The sequence below is a fragment of the Argentina anserina genome, chromosome 1 (genome assembly GCF_933775445.1).
Source record: "Argentina anserina chromosome 1, drPotAnse1.1, whole genome shotgun sequence".
Taxonomy (NCBI): domain Eukaryota; kingdom Viridiplantae; phylum Streptophyta; class Magnoliopsida; order Rosales; family Rosaceae; genus Argentina; species Argentina anserina.
In genome coordinates this window covers 5,188,426-5,214,394 of record NC_065872.1, presented here as the reverse complement: position 1 = coordinate 5,214,394, position 25,969 = coordinate 5,188,426, and the positions used below count along the sequence as shown (strand labels likewise).

The 25,969-nt window shown below is 38.1% G+C and overlaps 4 protein-coding genes across 6 annotated transcripts; 2 read left to right on the top strand and 2 right to left on the bottom strand.

The window, feature by feature from the left end:
• The first annotated feature begins 267 nt into the window (after nucleotides 1-267).
• On the top strand, nucleotides 268-3,988 carry LOC126796608 (probable protein phosphatase 2C 60). 2 transcript variants are annotated; one of them, XM_050523633.1, is made up of 5 exons: nucleotides 268-644; nucleotides 1,110-1,520; nucleotides 1,728-2,095; nucleotides 2,915-3,151; nucleotides 3,496-3,988. In XM_050523633.1, exons 2-5 carry the CDS (start codon nucleotides 1,202-1,204, stop codon nucleotides 3,751-3,753), a joined length of 1,182 nt encoding a protein of 393 aa, XP_050379590.1. In that variant the 5' UTR covers nucleotides 268-644; nucleotides 1,110-1,201; the 3' UTR covers nucleotides 3,754-3,988. The 2 variants fall into 2 exon arrangements, with proteins under 2 accessions (XP_050379590.1, XP_050380109.1); XM_050524152.1 differs by lacking the exon at nucleotides 268-644 and adding an exon at nucleotides 796-814.
• A 2,388-nt stretch (nucleotides 3,989-6,376) lies between these two features.
• On the top strand, nucleotides 6,377-9,598 carry LOC126795670 (protein ALTERED PHOSPHATE STARVATION RESPONSE 1-like). Its single transcript, XM_050522693.1, has 4 exons — nucleotides 6,377-7,243; nucleotides 7,690-7,922; nucleotides 8,270-8,490; nucleotides 8,586-9,598. The coding sequence occupies exons 1-4, from the start codon at nucleotides 6,379-6,381 to the stop codon at nucleotides 9,397-9,399; spliced, it is 2,133 nt and encodes a 710-aa protein (XP_050378650.1). The 5' UTR covers nucleotides 6,377-6,378; the 3' UTR covers nucleotides 9,400-9,598.
• Nucleotides 9,564-11,882, bottom strand: LOC126798097 (probable serine/threonine-protein kinase PBL11). The gene is made up of 6 exons (XM_050525328.1): nucleotides 11,564-11,882; nucleotides 11,125-11,331; nucleotides 10,779-11,026; nucleotides 10,624-10,686; nucleotides 10,197-10,519; nucleotides 9,564-10,121 (listed from the first exon to the last, which is right to left on the bottom strand). Exons 3-6 carry the CDS (start codon nucleotides 10,780-10,782, stop codon nucleotides 9,681-9,683), a joined length of 831 nt encoding a protein of 276 aa, XP_050381285.1. The 5' UTR covers nucleotides 10,783-11,026; nucleotides 11,125-11,331; nucleotides 11,564-11,882; the 3' UTR covers nucleotides 9,564-9,680.
• An 8,673-nt stretch (nucleotides 11,883-20,555) lies between these two features.
• LOC126787036 (NEP1-interacting protein-like 1) lies at nucleotides 20,556-22,602 on the bottom strand. 2 transcript variants are annotated; one of them, XM_050512982.1, is made up of 5 exons: nucleotides 22,156-22,586; nucleotides 21,502-21,680; nucleotides 21,286-21,369; nucleotides 21,028-21,195; nucleotides 20,556-20,930 (listed from the first exon to the last, which is right to left on the bottom strand). In XM_050512982.1, the coding sequence occupies exons 1-5, from the start codon at nucleotides 22,307-22,309 to the stop codon at nucleotides 20,808-20,810; spliced, it is 708 nt and encodes a 235-aa protein (XP_050368939.1). In that variant the 5' UTR covers nucleotides 22,310-22,586; the 3' UTR covers nucleotides 20,556-20,807. The 2 variants fall into 2 exon arrangements, with proteins under 2 accessions (XP_050368939.1, XP_050368933.1); XM_050512976.1 differs by having other exon boundaries at nucleotides 21,028-21,369; nucleotides 22,156-22,602.
• Nucleotides 22,603-25,969: the final 3,367 nt, after the last annotated feature.

Genomic DNA, 25,969 nt, shown 5'->3' with positions numbered 1-25,969 from the left:
GAAAAAAAGTCAAATTGATAACACCATCAAGGAAAGTGGACTTCCCCCCTAGTTTCATAAAACTAGTTTCCCTTAATTATATCCAACACAATATCACAATTTCCTTTTCACTATTTCTGAAAATTTTCTTCTCTAAAATATCCAAAAAACAATAAATTATTCCCCCTCTTTCTATCTACTTTCTCTTTCTTAGGCGGGCCCATGTGCATTGCTGGCTTTGCTTTGTTAGTTTTCTTTTTTATAGAGGTTTGTCTGCTGAGAAATACTAGAGAAGAGAGTTTCAGTTGGTTCAATCTCACAAACTGAATTGAAAGCTTGGACCTTTTGTTTCAATTCCACCCTATCTTCTTCTCCTTCGGTATCTGCTTCCATTTCTGTGTTAGCCACAAACCTTAAACCAGAAAAAAAAACAAGTTGAGCAAGTAAAGTTTCAATCTTTATTCACCTTTTATTTTACAGAGCAATAAAAAGTGGTCTATATCCAAAAACCCTTTTGGCTACAGTTTGTGGTTTGATGGATCTACAGATCTAACGCGTCAATACCCACATGTATTACCCTGTTTCTTTCAGATCTCCATCGTTTTCATCTGCCGTGACTCACTAGCTGACCCTGCATCACTCTTATCATCAAACTACCTAACTCTGTGAGTTGATATCTCCTTAGTTTCTTTGTTTTCTAGTTCTGTGTTTGTTTTTTTTTGCTTGGTTGAATTTGAAAGGTTGGAAATTTGGTAGTAAGGTTCATAAAGTTGCTGAATTTTTTTGTGGGGTTTGTAGTTTGAGTAATTGAATAGTTGAAGTTTGGGACATGGAGGTAGATATGGCTGTCACTGTTTCAGGCAACTATATGCTTCTGTTTATGTTGCTTTCTTCATTTCAGGATAGTATTGGCATCATGCGGGTCATAATCTTTTTCAGGTTTGGAGTAGGAATGCGGATGAGTTTGATTGTGGACCTGATTGTTGTTATTGTGTTGAATATGATTGTTAACTGAATTTTACATAGTTAGCTGATTTTTTCGGTTAGCTATATGATCAATTAGGTTGTGTATTGTTGTGTTTCATGTGGTCGGTATCAGTTTTATAGTGGACCTTTTCTTTGTTGTTTAGGGGATAAGGCTGGTGGGGGATTTTGGTTGGATGAAGTTTCGCATCCATTTTGGATGTGGAGGCATTTGAGGCTGGCCCAGGTGAAATGAGGGATGTTATCAAGGTTGATGAACTTTCTGAGGGCCTGCTGGCGACCATCTTCGGACGGATATGTACACGCAGGTTCTGATGCAGTTGGCAAGCAGGAAGGATTACTTTGGTATAAAGACTTGGGGCAACACTTGAATGGTGACTTCTCAATGGCTGTTGTACAGGCCAACAATTTGCTTGAGGATCAGAGTCAGCTTGAGTCTGGTCCCTTGAGCTCGCTTGAGTCTGGCCCCTATGGCACTTTTCTTGGAGTTTATGATGGGCATGGTGGCCCTGAGACCTCTCGTTATGTCAATGATCACCTATTCCAGAATTTGAAAAGTAAGTTACCCAATCTCATATTCGTTAACATCAAATTGTATCTCAGAAGAATACAGCAGACTCTCCGAAACTTATTCTTATTAAGTTTTCAGAAATAAAGAAGCCGAGTATCACCATTTAGAGGATATGTTTATTGTATCATTCAGCGATTAGTTATTCAGATTGAAGTAGTTTCATTGTTAACAATTCCTTAAACCTTACATGTAGGGTTCACCGCAGAGCAACAGTCCATGTCAGTGGATGTGATACGAAAAGCATATCAAGCAACAGAAGATGGATTCCTCTCCATTGTTACCAAACAGTGGTCTGTGAAGCCCCAAATTGCAGCCGTTGGATCTTGTTGCCTTGCTGGTGTGATCTGTGGAGGCACCCTTTACATTGCCAATGTTGGTGACTCCCGCGCGGTGCTGGGGAGAGTTGTGAAGGCGACTGGAGAAGTACTTGCTATCCAGCTGTCAGCAGAGCACAATGTGGCCATAGAGTCTGTCAGACAGGAGATGCATTCTATGCACCCAGATGACTCGCGTATCGTAGTTTTGAAGCATAATGTATGGCGTGTAAAAGGATTAATACAGGTAACTTCAATATTGTTTCTTTTCCTTCTAATAAAGTGATTGTTTCTTTAATGTTTGTTAGTTAGGCCAATGTTATTCTGCCACATTAAGGTTTTACGAGTGACCAGGGGATTCTTTATTGTCGTCAGTAATTATATATAAAATCCTGCAATAAACCATAAGTTTGAATAGGTTTGTCTTGCTTTGGGTTTTCCTTAGGTTACTCATTGATGGGAAATCCCTTAAACCAAGATTAGTGCAGGACATTCCCTGAAATACACTGAAATTTTTTTCATCTGATTAAACACATGTTCCATAAAAAAAAACATGTTCTTTCTGGTTTCTACTCCAAACCATCACTGACAGTGTGACTTTGTGATTGTGATATATAAATTGTATCATGTAGGTTTCTTGATACTACAAATCTCTTTGTCGGTTTATATGTCCGACTGGAAGGTACAAATGGCTTTCCAGTCAGGAATTCGTACAGAGAGTACTTTGATTTTTTAATCGTACAAAGCAATGTTAATATCTAAAATATAAAGGAACTTTCATGTTGGCTTCATTTGGGGTCATTGGACTTGTGGCCTGATATGTTTTCACTTGAATAGCCAGGCTGCATATTTCGAAAAGCATATTCTTAAAGATTGACATGAGCAATGAATATGATGCCCGAGAGATGAACTGACATAAGAATGATTTAATTAGGGACAGTCCTTTTCTTTTATTAGGGTACATATACTCTATCATTTATAGTTTTTTTTTGGCTTGAAATTCATTGAGCCTTATATTTCACAGTAGTGAATATTTTGATTTTTTTGAGGTATTGTTCTTTTGCAGATTTCTAGATCCATTGGAGATGTGTATTTAAAAAAACCTGAGTTTAACAGGGAGCCTTTGTATGCCAAGTTTCGCCTGCGTGAACCGTTTAGAAGGCCAATTTTAAGTGCTGAACCAGCAATTTCTGTGCATGAGCTTCAACCACATGATCAATTTCTCATATTCGCTTCTGATGGTCTCTGGGAGCACCTTAGCAATCAGGAAGCAGTTGATATGGTCCAAAGTCACCCACACAGCGTAATATACTTTGTCTTTTGTCTTATTTAAATTTAGATTTTGCTCGGAAGTATCTGTGTTACCAGGAACATGCATAGTAAAAGGAAATAGGTGTGAATTTGGTTTTTATTTCATCAGAGTGGAAATTTAGTGTTCTACTCTATGATGTTACGTGGTAATGATGATAATAGACAAATAGCTTAAAGTTGAAATAGGATTAAGGAGAATTTGAATGGCTGCATTACTAGGTTCGAGGTTATGGTTGACAATGCAGGAGGACCAAAGAATATTGCGTTGTACATCTAACAACATTGTATGAAATAAAATGAAGGTGAAATTCTGATCCCTCCCTCCCTCATTTTCAGGGAAGTGCTCGGAGGCTCGTCAAAGCTGCATTGCTTGAAGCGGCTAAGAAGAGAGAAATGAGATACTCTGATTTGAAAAAAATAGACCGTGGTGTACGCAGGCATTTCCACGATGACATAACAGTCATAGTCGTATTTCTTGACTCGAACCTGGTGAGTAGAGCTAGCTCAACCAGAGGCCCTACTTTGTCTGTGAGAGGAGGTGGTATTAGTCTACCTGCAAAAACTCTTGCCCCCATGGAACTGAATGCTACCTGAGGAAGCAGCCAGCTCAGTGTAATATTGTACCTATTGATGACTCATTCTGAGAACTCCGGTGAATCATCTGCTTGTACATCCGAGATAAGGGAAGGTGCAGTCATTTTTACCTTGTTCACTGTACAATGTAACAATTAACTTGGACCTGTATGTTATTTTAGTTTCTGAGACATTGAAAGCAGTAGAGGTGTATAAGGAAAGAATCAAAATTATAGAGCTTCAGATTGATGATAAAGATTCTTTCTTCAGAAAAATCTTCTCTTAAAGATCCCCTTCTTTTTCCACTTCAACGTAGAGCTTCTGGATAGATTTCGAAGGAGATATATCTGTAGCTTGCAGTACATTGCTCTGAAACAATAAGACACACCGAGAATTTGGCTTCTTTGTCTATGCCAAGAACATGAGGTCGATATAATCTGTCCTGTGAAGATTTTGCTTCAGGTAGGCACGGGAGTCTCATGGGCAAAATGGAACATGTGCCTTGCTAGCAGGGAAGGGAAGTTAAAGTCAATGTGCTGCAACATTTTAGCTTCCTCACCTGTGGTTCTGGTTCTGTTGGGCAAGAAAGAAAAGAGTGCATGGTTTCTGATGGATTTTGACTTAAGAAACTGAAATTAGAGATAAAACTAGAGCCAGAGGCCCTTCTTCAAGCTTGTGGAAGATGGAAGAGTTACTGATATTAAATTCTATGCGGCTCATTTTTATGCTTCTCTTCGCATTCCAGCTGTGGGAGGTTAAGGGAAAAAGATCTGGGTTGCAGAAAATGAATCCTATTGATGCTTTTGGCCATCTTTTTCCTGAAACTGGTTCCTTGTGCACTTGTTTTATCAGTGTAGTGATTCCCAAGAATCCTCTTACCTTTTGTCATTGGCTTTTCTTTTGGCTCTGGTCAAAACACAGGAATCCCGAACCCCACATTATCAAGTCTGGAAGAACAAACAAGTGCTGGGGACAAAGGAATATGCAAAGCTAAAGCCAACCATGGAAAACTATCTCTTTTGTTTGTGTTACCCTAATCTATGTTACGGTGTTACCATGTGAACTTTGTTGCTAATTCCAATTAAGGAACAAAAGAAATTTAGGGCCAAGTCGGTGTTAATTTGGCGGGAATTAGTTAATTGAATGATTGATTAAGACTATTAAATTTCTTTTTACCGCTTTTGAGTGCATAGTCTAATTCAATCCACATGAGGGTGAGGCCTTAGTTTGCTCTATTATTGTGTCAATTTTCTTGCCACTTTACTCTTCACTTCTACTGGGCACATGACATTACAATTGCCATTATTTCCCCCACAGTCTCTGTGCTTCATAGTAAAATCCAGAAGGCTGTTTGAGGTTGTCAAAGACCACAAATAGGTTATTAACCTCTGAACTCTAAATTAAGTGTCGGATTAAAATGGTATTGGATATTTTGGTGCTTAATAGATGACTGATTCGGTATCTGTGCTAACTGTGTCCATCTTTGTGTAGCAGGTCAACCTGTATAGTTCATACCAAATTGATCTTCCCAGGCTACTTTGGAGTTTGGACAGAGAAGAAACAAATACAATTTTTCAGTAATCTTAATTATTCAATATGTTAGTGAATTTCGAACTCGTGACTTCTATGGTGTGTTAATTTTCAAATAACCCTTACATCAGGATGTTACGTACTTCTTAATTTGTCACAGACATCTAATACACTAGTAATGGGAGCTCAGCTCACAGACCAGGGTTGGGTATTCAACAACACTCTGACTCGTCCACCCCTATGCAACCGAGTGGCAGGGTGGGGTTAATTATTTCCGTACACACAATAAATTATCTTCTGGCAGGTCTATAAGGGTTTGGCACAGTATACCTCAATGAGGAACAGTTACTTTGACTTCTGGTAAACCAATTCTCCTCCCCCATTAGCCTAATCAAAGTATCAAAGCTTCATTATTATAATAAACTGGTTTTTATGGGCATGGAAGAGAGACATTGTATATATATGTTAGTGAAGTAGGAGGACGAATATCATGGATTGTAAATTATGTAAGAAATTGCAGACTTGCAGAAAGCTTACTAGCTCCAAATTAAAACTTAATTAACGGACATTTCAGGCTTTTCAGCAAACCCATGATAAACCCCTTTTTAGGCTGTTGTAAAGCTCATTTAAATTCAGTGTGACTAAACACTAAAACAAGTGCTAAGCATTTATATTTTTCTCCTTAAATCACCTTACGAGCCTAAAACTGTGATTTGACAAAAAGTCGAGACTCGTTTTGAGATTTAGTATGTAGAATGCAATGGGATGGTAGGTAGAAATGAAGTAACATGAGCCTAGTCCTAAAAAAAATCTGGTTTTGAGATTTTGGTACTCATTAGAATCAGTTTGACACTTTGACTCATGTTTCTGACACAACCCATTATTTCCTCTCAATTTTCCCACCAAAAACCAAAACCCACTTCATTTTCCATCAGAGCCATAAACCCTACATTGCTACCATCAGTTACACAATCTGCATTACCATTATGACATGATTTGATTCTCCACAAAGGTCACAGCTTTACCCCAAAACAGCTTTCTGGGTTCTCAAAAAACCCCACCTTTTCAAGTTTTCATTAGCTTAAAAATCCCACCTTTACTTCTTCAAAACCAACCATGGGGTGTGTTGTGTCCAAGAAAAACGAAGGAGACGACGTCGTTTGGCTCTGCAAGGAGAGGAAGAGGCAGCTGAAGCTGGCTGTGGAGAGAAGGTATGCTTTTGCAGAAGCACAATGCAAGTATAATCAGTCACTCTACTCAGTTGCAGCTGCAATAAGGTTGTTTGTAGCAAGACATGCATCACCATTTTCACCTTTTCTAATCACATTTCCTTCTGTGAACCTTGAAAATGCTGAGCCCATTGTCCAAAACAACCCCATGTTGCTTCAGCAGAGGCCTTCTGAGCCAACAACCCACAAGAGCATTGCTGCAGGGTCAGTTTGTGATGAGTCTGTGAAATTACAAGAAGACCCAGATGGGAAAAGTGAGAGTGAGGAAGGGGAAGTGGTGTGTGAGCATTTTTATGATGGGGTGGAGGAGGCACCAATGGGGTCACCAGAGAGGGGTTTTGGGTGGGATTTCTTTAATCCTTTTTATGATGGTGTGAGGGCAGATGTGGTAAATGGGTTTGGGCAGAGTTTTGATGAGGATTTGAGGGCTGTTAGAGAGAAGGAAGGGATTCCTGAGTTGGAGGAAGTGGGAGAAGGAGTAGTGAGTGAGGAAAAGGTGAGGGATTTGAGTAATTGTGATGTGGATCATGAGGAGGAGAGTGGGATTGAGGCTGTGGGTGATGTGAATGGGAACTTAGAAGGGGAGAGGAGTCTGAGGGTGATTGATACACCCAAAGAGGGGAGGGAGTTGTTGGAGGCTTTGAGAGATGTTGAGGACCATTTCATGAAGGCTTATGATTCTGGTTTGGATGTTTCAAGGATGCTTGAGACTAACATGGTTCAGATGCAATCTGCATTGGAGGAGATCAAAGGTGGGGTCTATAATTTTGTTTACTTTTGTCTATGAAGAAAAGTTTTGTTGTTCATCTTTGATTGGTGTAGTTCATTTCTTTGTTTGATATGATTAGAAGACATAACAAAGAACCATTATTGAATCAATAAGAGAAGAGTTGTTTCCGTTGATATGGCCAAATAAAGAAACCCAATTTTTCCTTTTGCATATGTAGAACTGTTGAGATTGTGTCTCTTTGTTGCCCAACTGGCCAACTTACCTTGTTCAAACCTTGTATTATGCTTGGATTGGCTTATAGAGCAGTTGTTAAGTTGCCTAGTTATCTGCTGAACACCTCATTTGGTATTCCGTTGAGTTAGTTGCTTGAATCAGTTACTGGTGTTGTGTGCAGAAAATTGCAGATTTAATAGTGATTACAATCTGAGTATAGCTCTACCATCATTTTATGTGCAAATTTGGGTGCAGAGAACTCGACTAAGCTCATCCGTTCAATCACACGGAGTCGCTCCACTGCGTCCACATTGTCTTGGTCATCCTCTGGCAAAAGTTTGCTTACATCTAGTTCTAAGAGTTCTTCAGCTTGGACTCAGTTCAGCAATGATCTATTTGATGACTATGGAGCAATGGGATCCGGAAACCATTCTTTGACATTAGGAAGGTTATATGCTTGGGAGAAGAAGCTCTTTCAGGAGGTGAAGGTAATATATGATTCCAATCATTTGTTCTTCAATCAATTTATATGTTTCTATAATTTATCATCTACATTGGTAGCCTATAATTAGACAAAATATAGAAGGACGCTCTTGTTATATGTAGCTTATAATTAAAAAAGAGATGCTTTTTATGAAGTAAATATGTGATTAGTGTATCCCACTTATGTTTCACATTGTTGTATCTGCTAAATGTACCGATTTCCAATTATTAGCTCTTCTTTTTTACCCTCCTTGATATTCAAGATAATCTTTTTTTGAAAGGTATTCAAGAGAATCTTGAATAATATATCGCATATTGTCAAAATCTCACATCTTTAAATTCATGTATTCAGGCTGGAGAGGAAACCAGGAGACTTTATGAGCGAAAATGCTCCCAATTGAGAAATCACGATGTTGGAGATGGCATCAACAGTAGGGACAAGGTTGGAGTTGAAGTAAAAGACTTGTATGCCAGAATTTTGGTTGCCATAAGAAGCGCTGAATCAATATCGCAAAGAATTGAAAAACTGAGAGATGATGAGCTGCAGCCACAACTTATCGAGCTGCTGAAGGGGTAAGACAGCTACTGTCATCTATGTTTTCTTAGGAAGCTGATAATTTTTGGCAATACTGAAATTTTTATTAACATTGATTTTTCCATTACTGCAGCTTAATGAGAAATTGGCAGATGATGTCAGAGTTGCATGAAACTCAAAACAAAATTATGTCTGAAGTAAAATCACTCAATTGCCCCACCATTGGAATGTTTTGCAATGACTCACACCAGCTTGCTACTTTCGGGCTTGAAGCCGAACTTCAAAACTGGTGTGCTTGTTTTGCATTATACTTTTGTTCCCAGAAGGCGTACATTGAAGCTCTGCATGGTTGGCTATTAAAGTTTGTTTCCCCTGAAACTGAATTCTACTTGAAGGGCATGTCTCCACTTCCATCGTGTACGCTCAATGGGCCACCATTACTTGCAATCTGTCATAACTGGTTAGCTTTTATGGATAAACTGCCAGATAGGGCAGTGACTAGTGCCATGAAAAGCTTTGGGAAAGATATCAAATCCCTGTTGGTTCAACAAGGGGAGGAGCACCAACAAAAAAGGAAGGTTGATGGACTGGCCCGAGAACTTGATAAGAAAGTTTTGGCATTTGAGAGGACAGAGAGAAGGCTTCTTGGGTTTAAGTTTTCTGAGAAAGAAACAGAACTACATGTGCCAAATCGAATTGAGTATTTGACTGGGATGAAGGATCAGCTGGATATGTTTAAGAAGAAGCTAGACAGTGAGAAGGCAAAACATCAAACTAGCATGCAGGAGACACAACACATTGCAGTGAAAGGATTTCAGACGGGGTTTAGTTCAGTATTTGAATCCTTAGCCGAGTTTTCGAAGACTGCTACGAGATTGTATGCTGACATTATAACTTTCAGCGAAAATGCAAAGGCGGTAGATGAAAAAAGTAGCAAGCCTTCCTGAAGTGGCAGCATTCATGTAGTGTTAGGCTAGCTGTTGAAGAAGTAGTTCGTATGATAGTTTGTGTCAAACCTGCTCTCCTTTATTTGATTATGCATTGCAGGCTCTTGCTATGTAAAGGTTATGTATAATTATCTGTTAGTTTTTAAGAATATGTAGCTGCTTCTTAAGAATTTAGCTTATATCACATTAGTAATACACAATGTACCTACAACCCAAGCGCAGGTAAATTTTAACCTTTCTCACAAGCAGATACATTGAAACATTCACTTAATGTTTGAGTCTTATTTTGCACCAACTTCCTCTCTTTTATCTCTCAAATCATCAATGTCAATTTCGATACTATTGTTCTCTAAGCACCTTAAGCTTGTGCTCTGAAAGGAGATGCTGTCTAAGTCTACATGAAACTTCTGGAATCCAATGCCATCTAGGCTCACAGAGTTTAGAGATTGATCATAGTCCATTGATCTCCTAAACCCTAGGTCTGTTGCTCGGCGATTTGATCTTCCACTCTCTCTCAACTGCTGTTTGCTGTCTGCACAAGAGAGGGCTTCTTCAAGTTGTCGACACACTTGGGACATTGTAGGACGGTTTTTGGGTACTTTAACAACACACCTCAAACCAAGTCTTGCCATCTTTAGCATCATCTCTGTGTCACATGGTTCTGATAAAAGATTAGCATCTAAAATCTCCTCAACACGACCTCTCTCTAAGCTAGGCCTTGCCTGCACCAAGAAAACAATCACATTATTTGATGAACAAAATATGGATAAGAACTGAGGTCATAATGAGTTGCCTACCCAGTCAATGATGTGATTCCTAGGCCGATTTCCAGTCATGTCAACTGCAGGCCGGGAAGATATAAGTTGAAGAAGAATGATACCAAAGCTGTACACATCACTAAACTGGGATAAGTGGAAACTTGCACAATAGGCAGGGTCAAGGTACCCTGGAGTCCCTTTGATTTGGCTACTGACATGTGAATCGTCTCCAACAGGACCTGATTTTGAAAGTCCAAAATCTGAAACCTTGGCTTCAAAGCCATCTCCGATTAAGATGTTACTCGGCTTTATGTCACGGTGGATTATGCTTGGATGAACCCCCTCATGCAAATGAGCAATGCCTGTAAATGGTAAAATTCTAAGACCAACATTAGCGACAGTAATATTCTTTATTCAAATCAAATGGAAGACATAGCCCATAGGTGATGAATCTGATACAATCAACCTTTTGCTGCTCCAATTGCTATGTTCACTCTTTGCCTCCAACTTAAGCTGATCCATTTCCTTCCTACATGGTCATTGAACATGATTTAGCAAACTCGGGCCTAATTAGCAAGTACCAATTAATTTTTAAGTTATTTAGTAAGCAAAGGAACATACCCATAATATAGTCTAGCAAAGAACCATTGGGTACATATTCATAGATCAAAACTTTCCCCCCTCTTGCTCCTACCAGGTCACAACCAATTCAGACTCATTAGTATACTAAACAGAAATCAAATATTTATCAAACTATATGGTAAACTTGATAACCATGTATCGTATATATGCATTTATACCAGGTTCTTCACAATATCCAACCAGTCCAACAAGGTTTCTGTGCTTAACTTTAGAGAGTAGCCTCACTTCTGTACAACGAAAAATACTAAACAAAAATCAGATAAATTCATTTGGTCATTAAACCTTTTCTTTCTGGTGTGTGACACAAAGACTGCAGAATCTATACCGTTTCTGAATTCCTCAACACTCTGAAACGAATCAGCATGAGATCTCTTTATGGCTAGGGTTCCCAAATCCTCAAAGGTCCCCTTGTAAACATTTGCAAAAGCACCTGAACCCAACAAGCAGTCACTGTCGAAATTGTTGGTAGCCTTTTCTAGTTCCTCCAAATGGAATCGCCTCAGATTTATCTTCTCCTCCTGTTTCAATCTTCCTAAACATATATGCACAGCAAATTACTGACCATCAGTGAATTAATGTACTAAAATAATTATCTCCTTGAATTATACCAAAACTTTTTGATATAATGGTTGTGGTGAGTTAACTGAAATATTCCCAGATTATATAACTAAACTGTCCAATCATCATACTTTCTTGGTTTGAACCTCCATCTATTGAACATATGACAATGTAAGTTGCTGGAAATAAGTTCAAGTTCCGCTCACCTTTTAGAGCATGTTTCTTGGGTGACAACTTCCCTTCTTCTCGCCGGCGCCTTAGAGCTGGTATAAGCTTCCTGCTGCAAAGGAAGTATGACAACGCAACTATCACTACTGATAGAATGACTATAACGAAGCCTCCCCATATGTGTGTTTGATGACTAGATTGACTAGCAGAAACTGGTGGAGAGTGTGGTGAATCCATTTTCAATTAATCACCTCCAAAGCTCAAATCCTAAAACCCTAGAACAAGCAACTCATTCTACATGCCAAATAATTGATCTTGCATTAATTTGCATGAGGCATTTCACTCGCTCTCGTTCTGTCAAACTTACAATCTGATTTCCTTTTGTCTTGAAAAGGAGGGGAGGAATATCAAGAAAGAGGTCACTGTATATAAGCTTATTAAAAACTGTTGCATCGCCGGCTTGCCTTTTATTATGTTTCAGACATTGGAAGCCTTACTATAGTTTCTGAGAATCAGTCTTAAGATTGATTAGTTAACCACAAGATAAAATACAGTGTCGCTCTCCTACTCACCACTTATGACTTGGTCTTATTATGTAAGACGGCAAATGGGCCAAAACAACAGGTATATATCATCTGTCTGCGTATTTGTAAATTGACGTACGCGTAGATGTATGCGTTTGCTTCCCAAACGGGCAGAGAAACAAAGTTAGAGAGTATCAGTATCAGTTAGAAACAAAGGCTAATAATAACGAACTGTGTGAAGGAAATTGAACAGTGGAGAATAAGAGAAAAAGTAACTCTATATTCGATTTTATGTTAATTACATCAGTTTAGCAACAATATATACAACAATGAGTCATTGACTATGACTACACAAGATCCCATCAAATCTGAACTAAAACTATTTTCCTTGATTTAGGGAAAAATCAACAGAACAAACTTCCTTAAATCAAGGAAAAAGAAACAAAAACAGAGGAAGCATGAGAACCATATTGCAGCCGTATCCTTGTCTACAAGGTACAAGGAGTAAATACAACCTAGAACAAATTTCAACACGCCCCCTCAAACTGGATCAAAAGGATTAATTGATCCAAGTTTGGAGAGAAATTCTGAAATCTTGCAGAGTGTAAGCCCTTAGTGAACATGTCTTCTATTTGATCTTCACTGCAAGTGTGCACAGTTGGAGAAGAACCCTCCTCTTCACAAAATGCTGACACATAAGAAAGACTGGGGCAAAGACTTCTGCTTTTCGAAGTCGAGCTATTTCTTTCAGAACCTGGAACTTAGGTTTAATGCATCGGGACAGAAGGGAGAAGGTTGTCAAGGTGGCCTCGTTATCCACACCTCCGGTCGGATGAATGGAGGACCGACCGACCCGGGTTTCACGAGCGTTGGCGGGCCCTGGAGTGCCTGTCAAGGGCGCTAGCGCATACCCCGGGGTGATCATCACCACCTGCACCTCATATCTCGGCACAGTGGAATGTGTAACCCGCCTTGTGGTAATATAACCCATTGAATGTCCTGAAGTCTTGTCCACCAGAACATCGGTGGGGTAGCGGGAAATTCTCTTTGGGACTCGCTCAGTTGGTTAATTGTTGAATCACCTTGGCCTGCACTTGATGACGAATAAAATGACAATCAATCTCTATGTGTTTGGTCATCTCATGAAATACTGGATTTTTTGCAATGTGTATGGCAGATTGATTGTCACATAACATGAGCATTGGCTTAGAACTCTTGAACCCTAATTCAAAAAAAGCGAGGCTATTGCTCGATATTCAGCTTTTGCACTTGATCTTGCAACCATAGCCTGCTTTTTGCTCCTCCAAGTGACTGCATTACCTCCAACAAACGTGCAGATTCCAGTTGTGGACTTTCTATCCAAGGCATTACCTGTCCAATCAGCATCAGTATATCTATCACAATGACCATGATTTTTCATAACAATGCCCTGACCAGTAGATCCTTTTTAATAGCGCAAGACTCTAGTCACCATTTTAACATGTTCAGAAGTTGGAAAATGCATGTGTTGACTGATCAAGCTAACTGCAAAGGATATATTAGGTCTGGTTATGGTAAGATAAATAAGCTTGCCAACCAAACACGGATAGGATGTGATGTCACTCACAATTTTACCATTTTCAGTGAGCTTGAGTTTTTCACTCAATGGAGTCATGGCTGGCTTGCAGTCACTCATGTCTGCATGTTCCAATAAATCAAGAACATATTTGCGCTGATTTAAAAACAAACATTTGCTAGAAGTAGCCACTTTGATCCCAAGAAAATATTTTAACCTGCCAAGATCCTTAATAGCAAATTTAGATCTAAGAGAGGCCTTGAAAGTTCCAATTTCCCCTAAATCTGTACCAGTTACAATGAGATCATCAACATATATGAGAACAACCAGTGTGCCATGACTCTTTGTACTCCACACCATAAGTTTAAGTGAAGCCTTGAGCAACAAGTTCGGTCTTGCATCTTTCAACAGAACCATCTGAGAGAAATTTAGTTTTGTAGATCTATTTGCTTCCCACAGCCTTTTTGCCTACATGAAGTTGTACAACACTCCATGTGTGATTTTCAGACAAGGCTTTAAGCTCCTCATCCATCGCAGCCCTCCATTTTGAATCCTTGACTGCTTCTTCAAACTTGCAAGGGTCACGATTGTTAGAGATTTTTGATAAAAAAAACTTGATGCTCATAAGAAAACTTATCATAGCAGACAAATTGGACATTGGATGCTTAGATGTATAAAATTCATAATCCTTGAACCTGGGAGGAGGATTCCTGGTCCGACTTGGATTTCTCCTAGGTTGAACATAATTTTGTTGTTGAACATCATTAGCCTCGTTATGAACCACTTCAGGTTGATCAACAGATTCATAGTAATCATTACCATTCTCAGACTCAATGCTTTTCTCATGACTATCCACATTTTAATCAACAAAAACACTGCCACGTTTTTCAGTATTGGGCTGATCAAACTCCACTGGAACAGGTAATACAAATTTTTCTGCAGTAAAATCTTGCAAATCACTTTTGCTCAAAGGCTCATGAAAAAAAAGGGTGCCCTCATCAATTTTCACATCCCTGGACACAACCATTTTTCTGGTTTTTAGATTGTAGCATTTATAGCCTTTTTGTGTAGATGAATATCTCAAAGACACACACTTCTTTGCCCTTGGATCAAACTTATCACGATGATCAGCCTGCACTTTGACATAACAAGTGCAGCCAAAGACCCTCAAATGAGATAAATTAATTTCTCTGCCTTTTAAAGTTTCCCATGGAGATTTTCCATCTAAAATTCTGGTTGGTAATCTATTGATGATGTAAGTAGCAGCTAGAACAACATGAGACCAATAAGATTTTGGAACATTCATTTGAAACATTAAGGACCGAGTTTTTTCTAGCAGATCTCAATTTTTTCTCTCTGCAACACCATTTTGCTGAGGTGTTGCAACACAACTTGTTTCATGAACAATCCCATGAGCACTTAAATAATTTTGCATAGCATTGGAAGTGTATTCGGAACCATTATCTGACCTTAACACATGAATTTTGGAAGAAAATTGATTTTCAACAAGATTGTGAAAATCAGTGAAAATAGATATGAATTCATTTTTGAGTTTCATCAAGTATGACCAAGTAACTCTGGAGAAATCATCAATGAATAAAATAAAGTACTTATATCCATTAATTGATTGAATTGGAGCAGGACCCCAAATGTCTGAATGAACTAGTTCAAAACACTTACTGATTCTAGACTGAGAAAGAGCAAAAGGCAATCTTGAGAACTTAGAGGTTACACAAATTTCACAAAGATGATTGCTACAATCAAAACTAGGAAATAAAGTGGACAAGACTTTATTTGAGGGGTGGGCAAGGCGTTGATACCACAACATTTGGTCTGCATGATTGGCTTTGACACTGAGAGCTTGACATTTTTCAAAAGATGACTTTAACAGGTAATGCAGACCATCAAGACAGAACCCCTCACCAATCTTCATATGAGTAACACGATCCTAAAATATAACATTATCCTCAGAAAAAATAGCAAGGCATTTTAGAGACTTGGTAACTTGCTAACAGACAAGAGTTGAAAAGGAAAACCTGTTACAAACACGGCACAATATTTAATGGTGTCTAAGAGTAAATTGATATTTCATGTACCTAGAACTGGGACACTATGACCATTGGCTATAAATACATGAGAAGGTTTAGAATTTTTTTGAAACTCATGAAGCAAAAATTTCTTATTGCATATATGGTCTGAAGCCCCAGAGTCAATAATCCACATATCATCATTTATGCAAATTTTCAAAGCAGTGCCAAATGCTTTAAGGATACCTGACTTGTCATCATTGTCCATATGCTCAGAATCGGCTAAGAACCCTGCAAATTTGCCAAGCAAGGCAGTGGAGGTTTCTTCATAAAGTTGATCAGTTCCCAGTTTCTTGCTTTGTAAGTAACTAGCAAACTCATTGAGTAGTGCCACTGGATTCAAAGTGAAGTTAATGGACTGATTAGCTGAGGTAATAATTGATGAACTAGCCACACAAGCTTTGGACTTAGGTTCAAGGGAAGATGAAGATGGTTTGGCTTCATTTTTGAAAGAGGACATGTGCTCCTTCTCATACTTGACTTTTAGCTCTGGATGCAAGATCCAACATGTCTCCCTCTTGTGGTTTGTATCTCCACATAAACTGCAACTCCAGTCACCTTTCTTCCCTTTGAACTTATTTTTACCTTTTTGATTTGCAGCAAAAGCTCGAGCGTCAGCATTATTGCTCTTGAACTCAACCTTCATAACTTGCCTCCTCACTTCCTCACGTCGAATAGTAGTGCAAATATTTGAGAAAGAAGGTAAGTCAACATTCATCAACAAATGGCATTTTCAGATCTTTATACTCATCTCCTAGGCTTCCAAGTAGTTGAAAGACGTTGTCTTCATCAGCTCTCTTGTGTAAAATTGCAGCATCAGTGGTGTGAGGACGATACAAATTTAACTCGTTCCATGTAGACTTGAGAATTCCCAAGAGCTGAATAAACGAGTTCTCACCTTGTTGAATTTCAGAGATCTCTCACATCAGTTGATAGACACGAGCAGCATTATTTTGATTCCCATACATTTTCAAGCAGAGATTTCCATAGATCAAAGGCAGACACAACATATTGAAATACTTCAGCAAGATGTGGTTCCATGGAGTTGAGGATCCAGGCTCTTACGAGTTGATCCTTGCTTAACCAAGCATCATAACCAGGATCAAAGATATCAGGAGCAGTGGAGGCTCCATAAACAAAAGCAAGTTTTTGTCTTCCACCAAGGGCCAAAGTAACAACATTTGACCAGTGAAGATAATTAAATTTGTTGAGCAAAACTGAGCACAGTGTTGGGATCATCAGAAGAGGGATTTTGAAACAGGAACTAGATCTCTAGGATCTGGAGTGGATTCATTTATGGAATGCAAGACATACCGTTCGGCATGATATAAGAATTTTACAACAGAGTTGTAGAAGAACAGAGACATGCCTAGACCTGCTTTGATACCATGAAGGAAATTGAACAGTGGAGAATAAGAGAAAAAGTAACTCTATATTCGATTCTATGTTAATTACATCAGTTTAGCAACAGTATATACAACAATGAGCCATTGACTATGACTAAACAAGATCATATCAAATCTGAACTAAAACTATTTTCCTTAATTTATGGAGAAAGCAACATAACAAACTTCCTTAAATCAAGGAAAAAGAAACAAAAACAGAGGAAGCATGAGAACCATGTTGCAGACGTATCCTTGTCTGCAAGGTACAAGGAGTAGATACAACCTAGAACAAATTTCAACACTGTGAGTGTGGAATGAAACAACTCCATGATTCAACGAACAGTATCAGTAAATTTGGTTGGGGTAGACAAATCATGAAGAAGAATTGTTTTGTTAGTAGAGTTTGTATCAATTCTATTTAACTGTAAAATAGTTTTACTCTAGCCAACTAGAACAAACATGAATGACTGTATGTACAAATCGTGATGCATGGACAGGTAAATGTTTAGGAGAAATAAAGAAATTCTTGCTTTCTATATTACTTTCAAACTGCAATGTCTTTATCTGTAATTGTCCTTTTTTATTGACCTTGTTATGAACTAGAAAAATAAAGATGATGATTAAGCAGGACCTCACGTTGGATTCTTTAAACAAAATGTCCCTAGGTAGTCTTTGATTTTCTTAAGATTCTCTTATAGAGTATGTAATTTTCTTAGGTACCTACTTGTATATAATACCTATATTTACAAATATGACAACAAATTATAGATAATTACTTTATTTACAACATTTTTTTTTCAGATTTACTAGAACTCATGGTTCTTCGATCTTCATCCTTCTGCTTACTGCTCGTGATCAAAGCTGTTAATACTTTCTAAGCAACTCTAGAACTTTAGCCTCTTGTGGACTATATATAGTTTTGCATATTGCCATATTGGTTGGTCTTTCTTCAATGAATTGAAGCTCTCTATCAATTTCCCGGCAATAAAGTTCCAAACCGTTATATGTTGCTTATTTTACATATATGGTTCAGTGGTTGGCAAGAACTTAAAGAACGTACGTACTGGACAGATAAAGAACTCGTACAATCATCAATTTTTGCAGTTGGTAGATGAAATAGAAGTTGACCGTACATAATCTAGTGTTTTGGGGCCATCAATACACGTACGTTCATAAAATTCTAGTTACTCCAGAGTATTTGACCATATATCTGCAAGTAAATTGATTGATCGCATAAAGTTGACGGCAAATGTCTCATACGTCAAACACAGCATGTGAGAAGATCATCACATGATCGCATCTTCGCAATATGAACCACACGAAATTGGAAAGCAACGAAGTCGGAATCGGTTTCCCTTTTACCTCGTCCAAATTTGTGGCGGGAGAATCAGAAAATGTGAAGTGACGCTAATTGATCAAAGAATGTGATCAATTTTTCTTGAGGTGGCAGATCAATCTTAGTTGTTTTGAAGAACACGTAGGTGGTGGCATGCATTAATTATATACATCATCATCTGAAAAGACCTTCAAATTTAATTTACACTATGTAACGGTGCAAGTTTTATTGAATGAAGAATAATAGGCAGGAAAATACCGACAATTGTTGTAAGATAACGTGTTCAATGAATTATTTCAATTAGATCCGAGCAAATAGCTTGACACATGAGTTTTTATTTGAGCTCAAGAAGAAAACTGTATAAATTTCATCGATCATCAAATTATGGATGTACATGTCAATCCGTTTATCTCATGTTATGGTTATATAAAAAAGTATATAGAACCCTAACTATGATTCACTAGGCCCAGCAATCTTTTTTATGTAATTGTTATAACTACTCTTACCTAAGCAGAGTACTTCTTCTCTGCAAGAAATTAAAAGCTGCCCCAGATCTCGCACTATTCCATTACTACTATGGCCCCAAAGGAGATAGAAGGATAGATGATCGATAATTCTAGATATATTAATTCATGAGGTAGATGAAGATCTTTATATTACTACTTGGCTACTTGCTACTGACCACTGGATTCATCGATCTTCAAATTTTTTTCTGCAGATGGGTTTAGATCTCTAATAATAATAATAATCTGTTGCTCCATGGCTACGAGATATTTTCATGCTTGGCTTTAATGACTTTACCTTACACTCTTCGTACTGTGCAAGCAAATAATTAATCCTGATCATCCTAGGAATCTCCTGGGTTTTATAATTTACCCATTTAGAATTTACTCATCATGATGGTGACTGGTTGAGGTTTTGCTTACAGATTGGGAAGGATAATATTCTGGTTCACTGACTTGACTTGGAATTAACTTTACAGATCCATTCTCGCAAGGATGAGATATAATCTCACCAAATCTGGGAAAAGCAGAGAGGACTAGCTGTTTTGGCCTACTAGAATAGTGTCTGCAGGTTAGAAAATGTTGTCTTTTGCTTTGTTATGCCGCCCATGTTTTTTTTTGCAAGTTACAGGGAAGAGGACCATGAGGCATATTCATGTTGTTATTAATTCAGTATTTCTCTTTATGGTAGAGGGGGTTGGGTTTGAACTTTGAAGTGTTGTTATGGCCGACGTATGCACTGGTTTCCCAAGAATACACAAGAACAAACATACTTTGAACTATTAACCAAAAAAAACATACTTGGAACTGTTGCTTCATCGACAAGCATGTCTTAGAATTAACAGTTCATAGCCTAGCACAATCTGCGGGAGGGAGGAGGCACATTGCATATTGCTGTCGTACTCCTCCCGTCTTCCCGCCACGAATGGTTGCAGAGATTTGAACTCGTGACCTCCGGTGGTGGTGGTATGTTCAGATAGTTCAGATAGTTTCCGAAAACGGACCGTTAGGATGTGAGCCTACAGCTCTTCTGTACCATAACAAAGATGTCCGAGTCCCAACCACGCCTATGTGGCCGTACGTATAGACACAAGTGATGTTTTTTCATTTATAGAGTTGGTTAGATGCAAAATGAGAAGTGATAGAAACAAAACACAAAATACCCATAAAAGATTAAGCTTTTTCTGTCGTGAAGTTATGTTCCTACCTACCAGATGCCGTGATTTTATCAGCAATATTCAAAACAAAATATCTTCATTGTGGAGCCAAGCAATTCTCAATTACTTGCCCCAGGAGAGCAAGAGTTATTGCACTCCTAGAGTGGGGGCATTAAGCTCTAACCAATTTCTGTGTTTAAAGTGGAACAGAAGGATTTCAAAATAAGATCTATCTAGTGGCACAATGGCATGAACATGATTGAATAGTTAATGTCATCTTTGCTTATGCTGACAGCACCTAGCATCGGATCCCACCGTGGTTAAGAACAACTGGTGACGAGATCAAGAATCACATCCGATACGATCGGCACAATGAAAATGAATCAATTTCACAAGAAAAAGAATAGAATACCCAAGAAGTAAAGAACTCCTTCAAGTTATTTCTCCCCTTGTAGGTTTGCCATTATGATAACACTAACCGGATTAGATTCTAAATGCCTTGCAACCGTAGCAATAATATTTCTAGTAGAAATAAGTACAAGGGTGTACTAGAAAAGAAGAAGTTTCTGTGCAGTAAAAACTATCATAATCAAAATTTTATACATGAACTCACAGTGTAGCATGAAGAACACTACCGGAGCAGCCTGTGAAACAACAATATAGGAGAAACGTGGTACAAAATTTGTATAATCAATGAAAGAACTTTACTCATTTCGGTAATTTACATGAACATCATCACAGATCCCTTCTGCAAAGCGGGCACGAAGCATGCCTCAAGAGCCACTTATCTATACATGGCAGGTGAAACATGTGATGGCATTGTGGTAAACTTCTGACCGTCTCTCCAAGCTGAAAGTCCTGATGAAATGTAAAAATTCTCAATGTCAATAACAGAGCTTCAAAATTAACCGCAGCTTCAAAGAAAGAAACGGATGGGGCTTAAGCTTTTATATACCTGAAGGCACACTGAACAAGAGACTTTATCTCCAGAAGCATCCACATTATTGTTGCTCGTAATGACGATCTTTGGGATCTTTTCAACTGAATCTCCAGGCAATCCTTTAGACCCACCTGTGTCGAAGATGTTAGGAATTTCTTCAAAGCTTGATTCAACAGCGCCCATCTGGTTAAGCACATAAGAAATGAAGAGAGTAAGCAAGTATAATATGTGAGTTAATGTCTCCATGAAAACTAGCATCCAGTATAATATTACCTGACTTTGTACTGCACTTAACATGGCTGGACCAATTCGCTCGCGTACTAATCTACCACTTAGGAGACTCGCAATGACATCAATCTGCATAGTTTACGCGAGAACAGTTAGGCACACTCCAAGAATGACATTTCAGCTCAAATTACAGCTAGGCAGCTAAGACTCGCAGCTAGCACCTAACAATATGAATGATGGGACCAAAGCTCAATTGCTCACCAAGTAGAGAAGACACCCAATTCCGGATTCATCTGATTGCCAGAGAATAAGGGAAGATTCAAACACTTCAATGGAGAAAACAGCTCCTGAGATTGCTCCAACCGCAGCTCCTCTAATAAATCCGCTTTCAGTCTCTTGGCCAATCAAAGCTCCAGTCATGGCTCCTAACAAGGTTCCCACTGCACACAAAAATGACAAGTCCTACTGTCAGAATATGAACAAAGCAAAAATTCTCAATTGCGAAAAAGCGTTCATTTTCCAAAGATCCAAAATTTCCAGATTTTGGTGGAATGTAAAGGCCTTGAACCCCTCAATTTATAAGGCAAAGGGGTTTGCACTTTACACAGAGCTAGAATTCAACAAGACAATGGCATATGCATCCAAATGAAATTTTAATTCTTTACGAGAAAACTGAAAATTCTATTGCATGATTCCTCTGCCAAAGCAACAGAGACCCAATTGATCTTAGGTGCAGACATCAATGATCTAACTCATTAAAAAGTCCAGGTCATCAAAACAGAACCAGATCAATGAAGAACAGTCAAGAAAGACAAAGACTTTGAACAAGATAGACAATGAACAAAACAAAACCAAGAGAATAAGCACTCCCCCAATAAAGCAAAAGTGAGACAAACAGAGACCATAACAACTCACCCAAAGCAAAGAAGAAGGTGAAGATCGCAGAGAAAACGTTCCCAATAATTGCACAAATCGCAAAGTTGCAGAAATCCTTAACCCTGTCGAAGATATTTTCAAAGGAGTAGGAAAAGGAGGAAGATAAACGAGATGGGTGCGCTATAAAATCCATAGCTGGAGGTGGTGGGGGGTCAGAAATTGCAGAGCTTTATAAATAGAGGGGAGGCTTTTGGATTATAGCTCAGATGTTGTTGGTGATGTTATAAGGCATATGAATTTAAACCCTTTATATATATAAAGAGAAAGATGGGAAGAACCCGAGCAAGCGGAAGAAGGATAGGAATGCTTAGTCCTCAAGAGAAAGATAAAAATAAGAAAACCACATCAACCAACACGCATTTATGGCTTTTCTTCACATTGACATTCACAATCTCTCTCTCTCTCTCTCTCTCTCTCTCTCATCGTTTTCTTGCTCTGTTTTATATCTCTAGATAAATAGCTCTTCCATTAGAGCTAAGCTATTTTTGCTCTCATGGATCAAAGTAATATAACAAACAAAGACAGATAGAAATATAAACGGGACCCAATATAGAGAAGCTTCTTCTTATGCTTTGACAAATCGTCTCCACAAAACCAGTCACTGCAGATATGGTAGTGATTTTCCATCACCCATTTTATAGTTTTCAACCACAACACAAGAGAGTGAATCAAACTTTCTTTAACACGAAATTGATTGGCCACCGCTGACTCCAAGTGCTTCCAACCTTTTTGGCTTTGGACTTTTCTACCGAAGTTAGGAGATTGGTGAAACTATCTGCGGTGGATTTCTTGACGGTTTTGGACATTTTGGTTTGTTTTTGGATTTCGATGAGGTTTGCTTACTATTTTTAGCCTACCCAAATAAGGTAAAACGCTAGAAAATCCTATGATTTCTATCATAGACCATTGTAGTGGTTGGGAATTTACAAATGGGGAAAAATGATGACAGACATGTAGATAGCTATATGTTAACTTAATATTACTCCTAATCGAAAACAATTTCAGATCTTATGAGGAAACTAAAATAAGATATGTGCTTTAAAGTTCTTTTTTCATTTATCTAACACTAACTTCCTCCGTAAGATAAATTGAATATAGCCGCCCACACCCTATAATGGGCAATTTCACATTTTTCGTTTGAAGTAAGTGCTGAAATTAGGCCTTAATACAGTCGTCCCAATCTACTGATATAATCGTTCCAACCTAGGATGGGAAATTTCACATTTGCCTTTTTTTTTAATAGGCACATTTACATTTGGAGTAAGTAATATTCTTTCTCATTTGCATTTTCCTTGCTTGAGAAACAAACAAACAGAGTGTAAATGTTTGAATAATGAGTGAGACACTGAATTAGGTGTATCTTCTGTTTTGTAATGCATCTCTCGTCATCAACTCATTCAATTTATTAGTTGAATTTTAATAAGTGTAGAAAAATTATACTTAGTTTTGGAGAAGAAATTTTTCTGTTTCATTGAAGATTTAGAAAAGTTGAAATCATTATTTAGGGCCACTACTCTTATACGCATTCCCTGCATATGTATATACAAAATTAGTAACAGATGTAGTTCGTGAAATATTGTAATTATCCAACCGTAAAGTAGTTAAAACTTGACATTAACACACTTCGAAATACGCACGTTACTTTAATTCGACTCTCCGGTGTGATTCTATAACGATAGAAATACGCATAAGAATAAATTCGTTAATCTCAATGCATGGTCGTATATATGGAATTCACATAACATACATATCCATGTCGCCTCGAGGTCGAACTCATCAGTACTCAGTATATCTATCACGTACAGTATCACGTCGATCATTTCCAGTCTTCATTTTACGTCACACTGATTTTCAAAGACGCCACGCGGTGGGCTTCTGACTTCTGAGGCTCGTCGTAGTACTAACTAATAACTACTTGCAGCCTCATTTGAAAAAACGCAACTTCATTCGTTCGGAACCTCCCTCCCTCGACACGGTTAGAAACAACGACTTCTGGAAACAGCAGAAGCTGCGTGCATGCAACTGCTTCTGATGACTTTTTCCAACAGAAAGACAAAACGACTTCGGCAACTTAATTGCATACAAACTAAGCCAGTCGTCCACTTGGTTTTGTGAGAACGAGCTAGCGACGTAGCTCGATTATCACGGATTAAGAGCAATAAGTAGGATGATAAGGATTGTCCAGGAACCGATTACGTGTAGAGATTATGTGGTACAATGCATTGACATTTGACTTAAACCTAAATTAATAAGTGATTCTTGGTGATTAAGTTTGGGAGTAGCAAGCACTAGCTTTCAGCACTCTCACTTTCTCTTGTTGATTTTTGGCCTAATATTTATTTGATTGATTTGCCCTTAAAGAGGGGTGTATAAGCTATTAAAAGGGAATCACCATGTCCATATCGATCCAGAAAAGGAGATTAGCATTTGTGTCTATCAGATTATACTTTGCTTTAGATCGAAGTTTAACATAAGCAATTTTACACAACAACTTAATTTTCATGCACGACAAAGATATCTATAATTATTAGCTGAGCTAATAGAATCAACATGGAAGTGCTACCACAGATACAAATATTTCATTGAATGATTGATAAAAGGAATTTTGGAGCAGCCTCTGAGCTTGATGATGCTAAAGAATTTTGACAGAAGCTAGGAAATATCCTCTATACGTATTGCGTCATACGTACTCGTACCAACTTACCAAGCCATTACTAGTAACAATATATGAATTATGCAATATAATTATGCTAATTGTATTATGCGCATTGTGTCATGCGCGCATGCATGTTGGATTTATTGGTGGTTGTTCAAGTATTGGAATGCCTCCCTCGGCGTCTGGCGGTGCAAGACTTTCAACAACCATTATCAAGTAATCTATGGAAATTGCCCAAAGTAGACTTCTTTTATATGCAGTCTAATTCATCCAATTTTGATCATCAATATAATAACTAGAAGTCTCGTATATCTTTCCAAATTATCAAAGTTACTAATAATTCAGGAAAATTATATGAGTATAAATAAAGTTTAAGGGGACTTCAATTCAACAGATATGCTTGATGGCATGATTAGAAAACCTAATTAAGCAATTAGGCAATAACTAGGTCTAGCCTCGAACACAAATGTGCATATGGGCCATAGAAACAAAAACAGATTTGTCGAGCCCAAGTTTTTAAGTTATTGAGCCTCAAAACAGACCAACTTTTTGTTGGATTAGTTTCTGTTTCTGGCCCTTATATCTTTCTCCTTTTTGGTTATATATCTCTTTGGTGTCTCCACATCATCCTCGGGCACACAAACATATGTTATGACTTATGACAATGATAGTTCATTTCCCAAGAATGTTCCCCTGTGCCGCAAGTGCATCTCATCGCATATGCTTCCACAATCCAAATTACTCCTACCAATTCTCATTCGTGTGATCAAGGTACATTTCAAACCTTATGGTCTCAAGTACACCTCCTTGCTTCTTAAGGATGTTTTTGGACACATTTACGTTGTTTTAAGGTGTACTAATAATCTAATATAAAACCTTGTTTGGTGTTATACATTATTAGAGGGCAGTTGTTCTTGGTTTGTAGTTTCGAATGTGTTACTTAAAGATCACCAATTTTAGTACCTATTGTAACACCATTTAAGGATTTCAAATTTAAAACAAAAGTTTTACACAAGCTGATACAATTTAGTATCTAGTGACACCAAACATGGTTTTAACCATATTGGACTCATTATTTAACACATAATACCTTAAGTGTGCACTTAATCTATTGTGAGGGCAATTGTCATCCTTAAA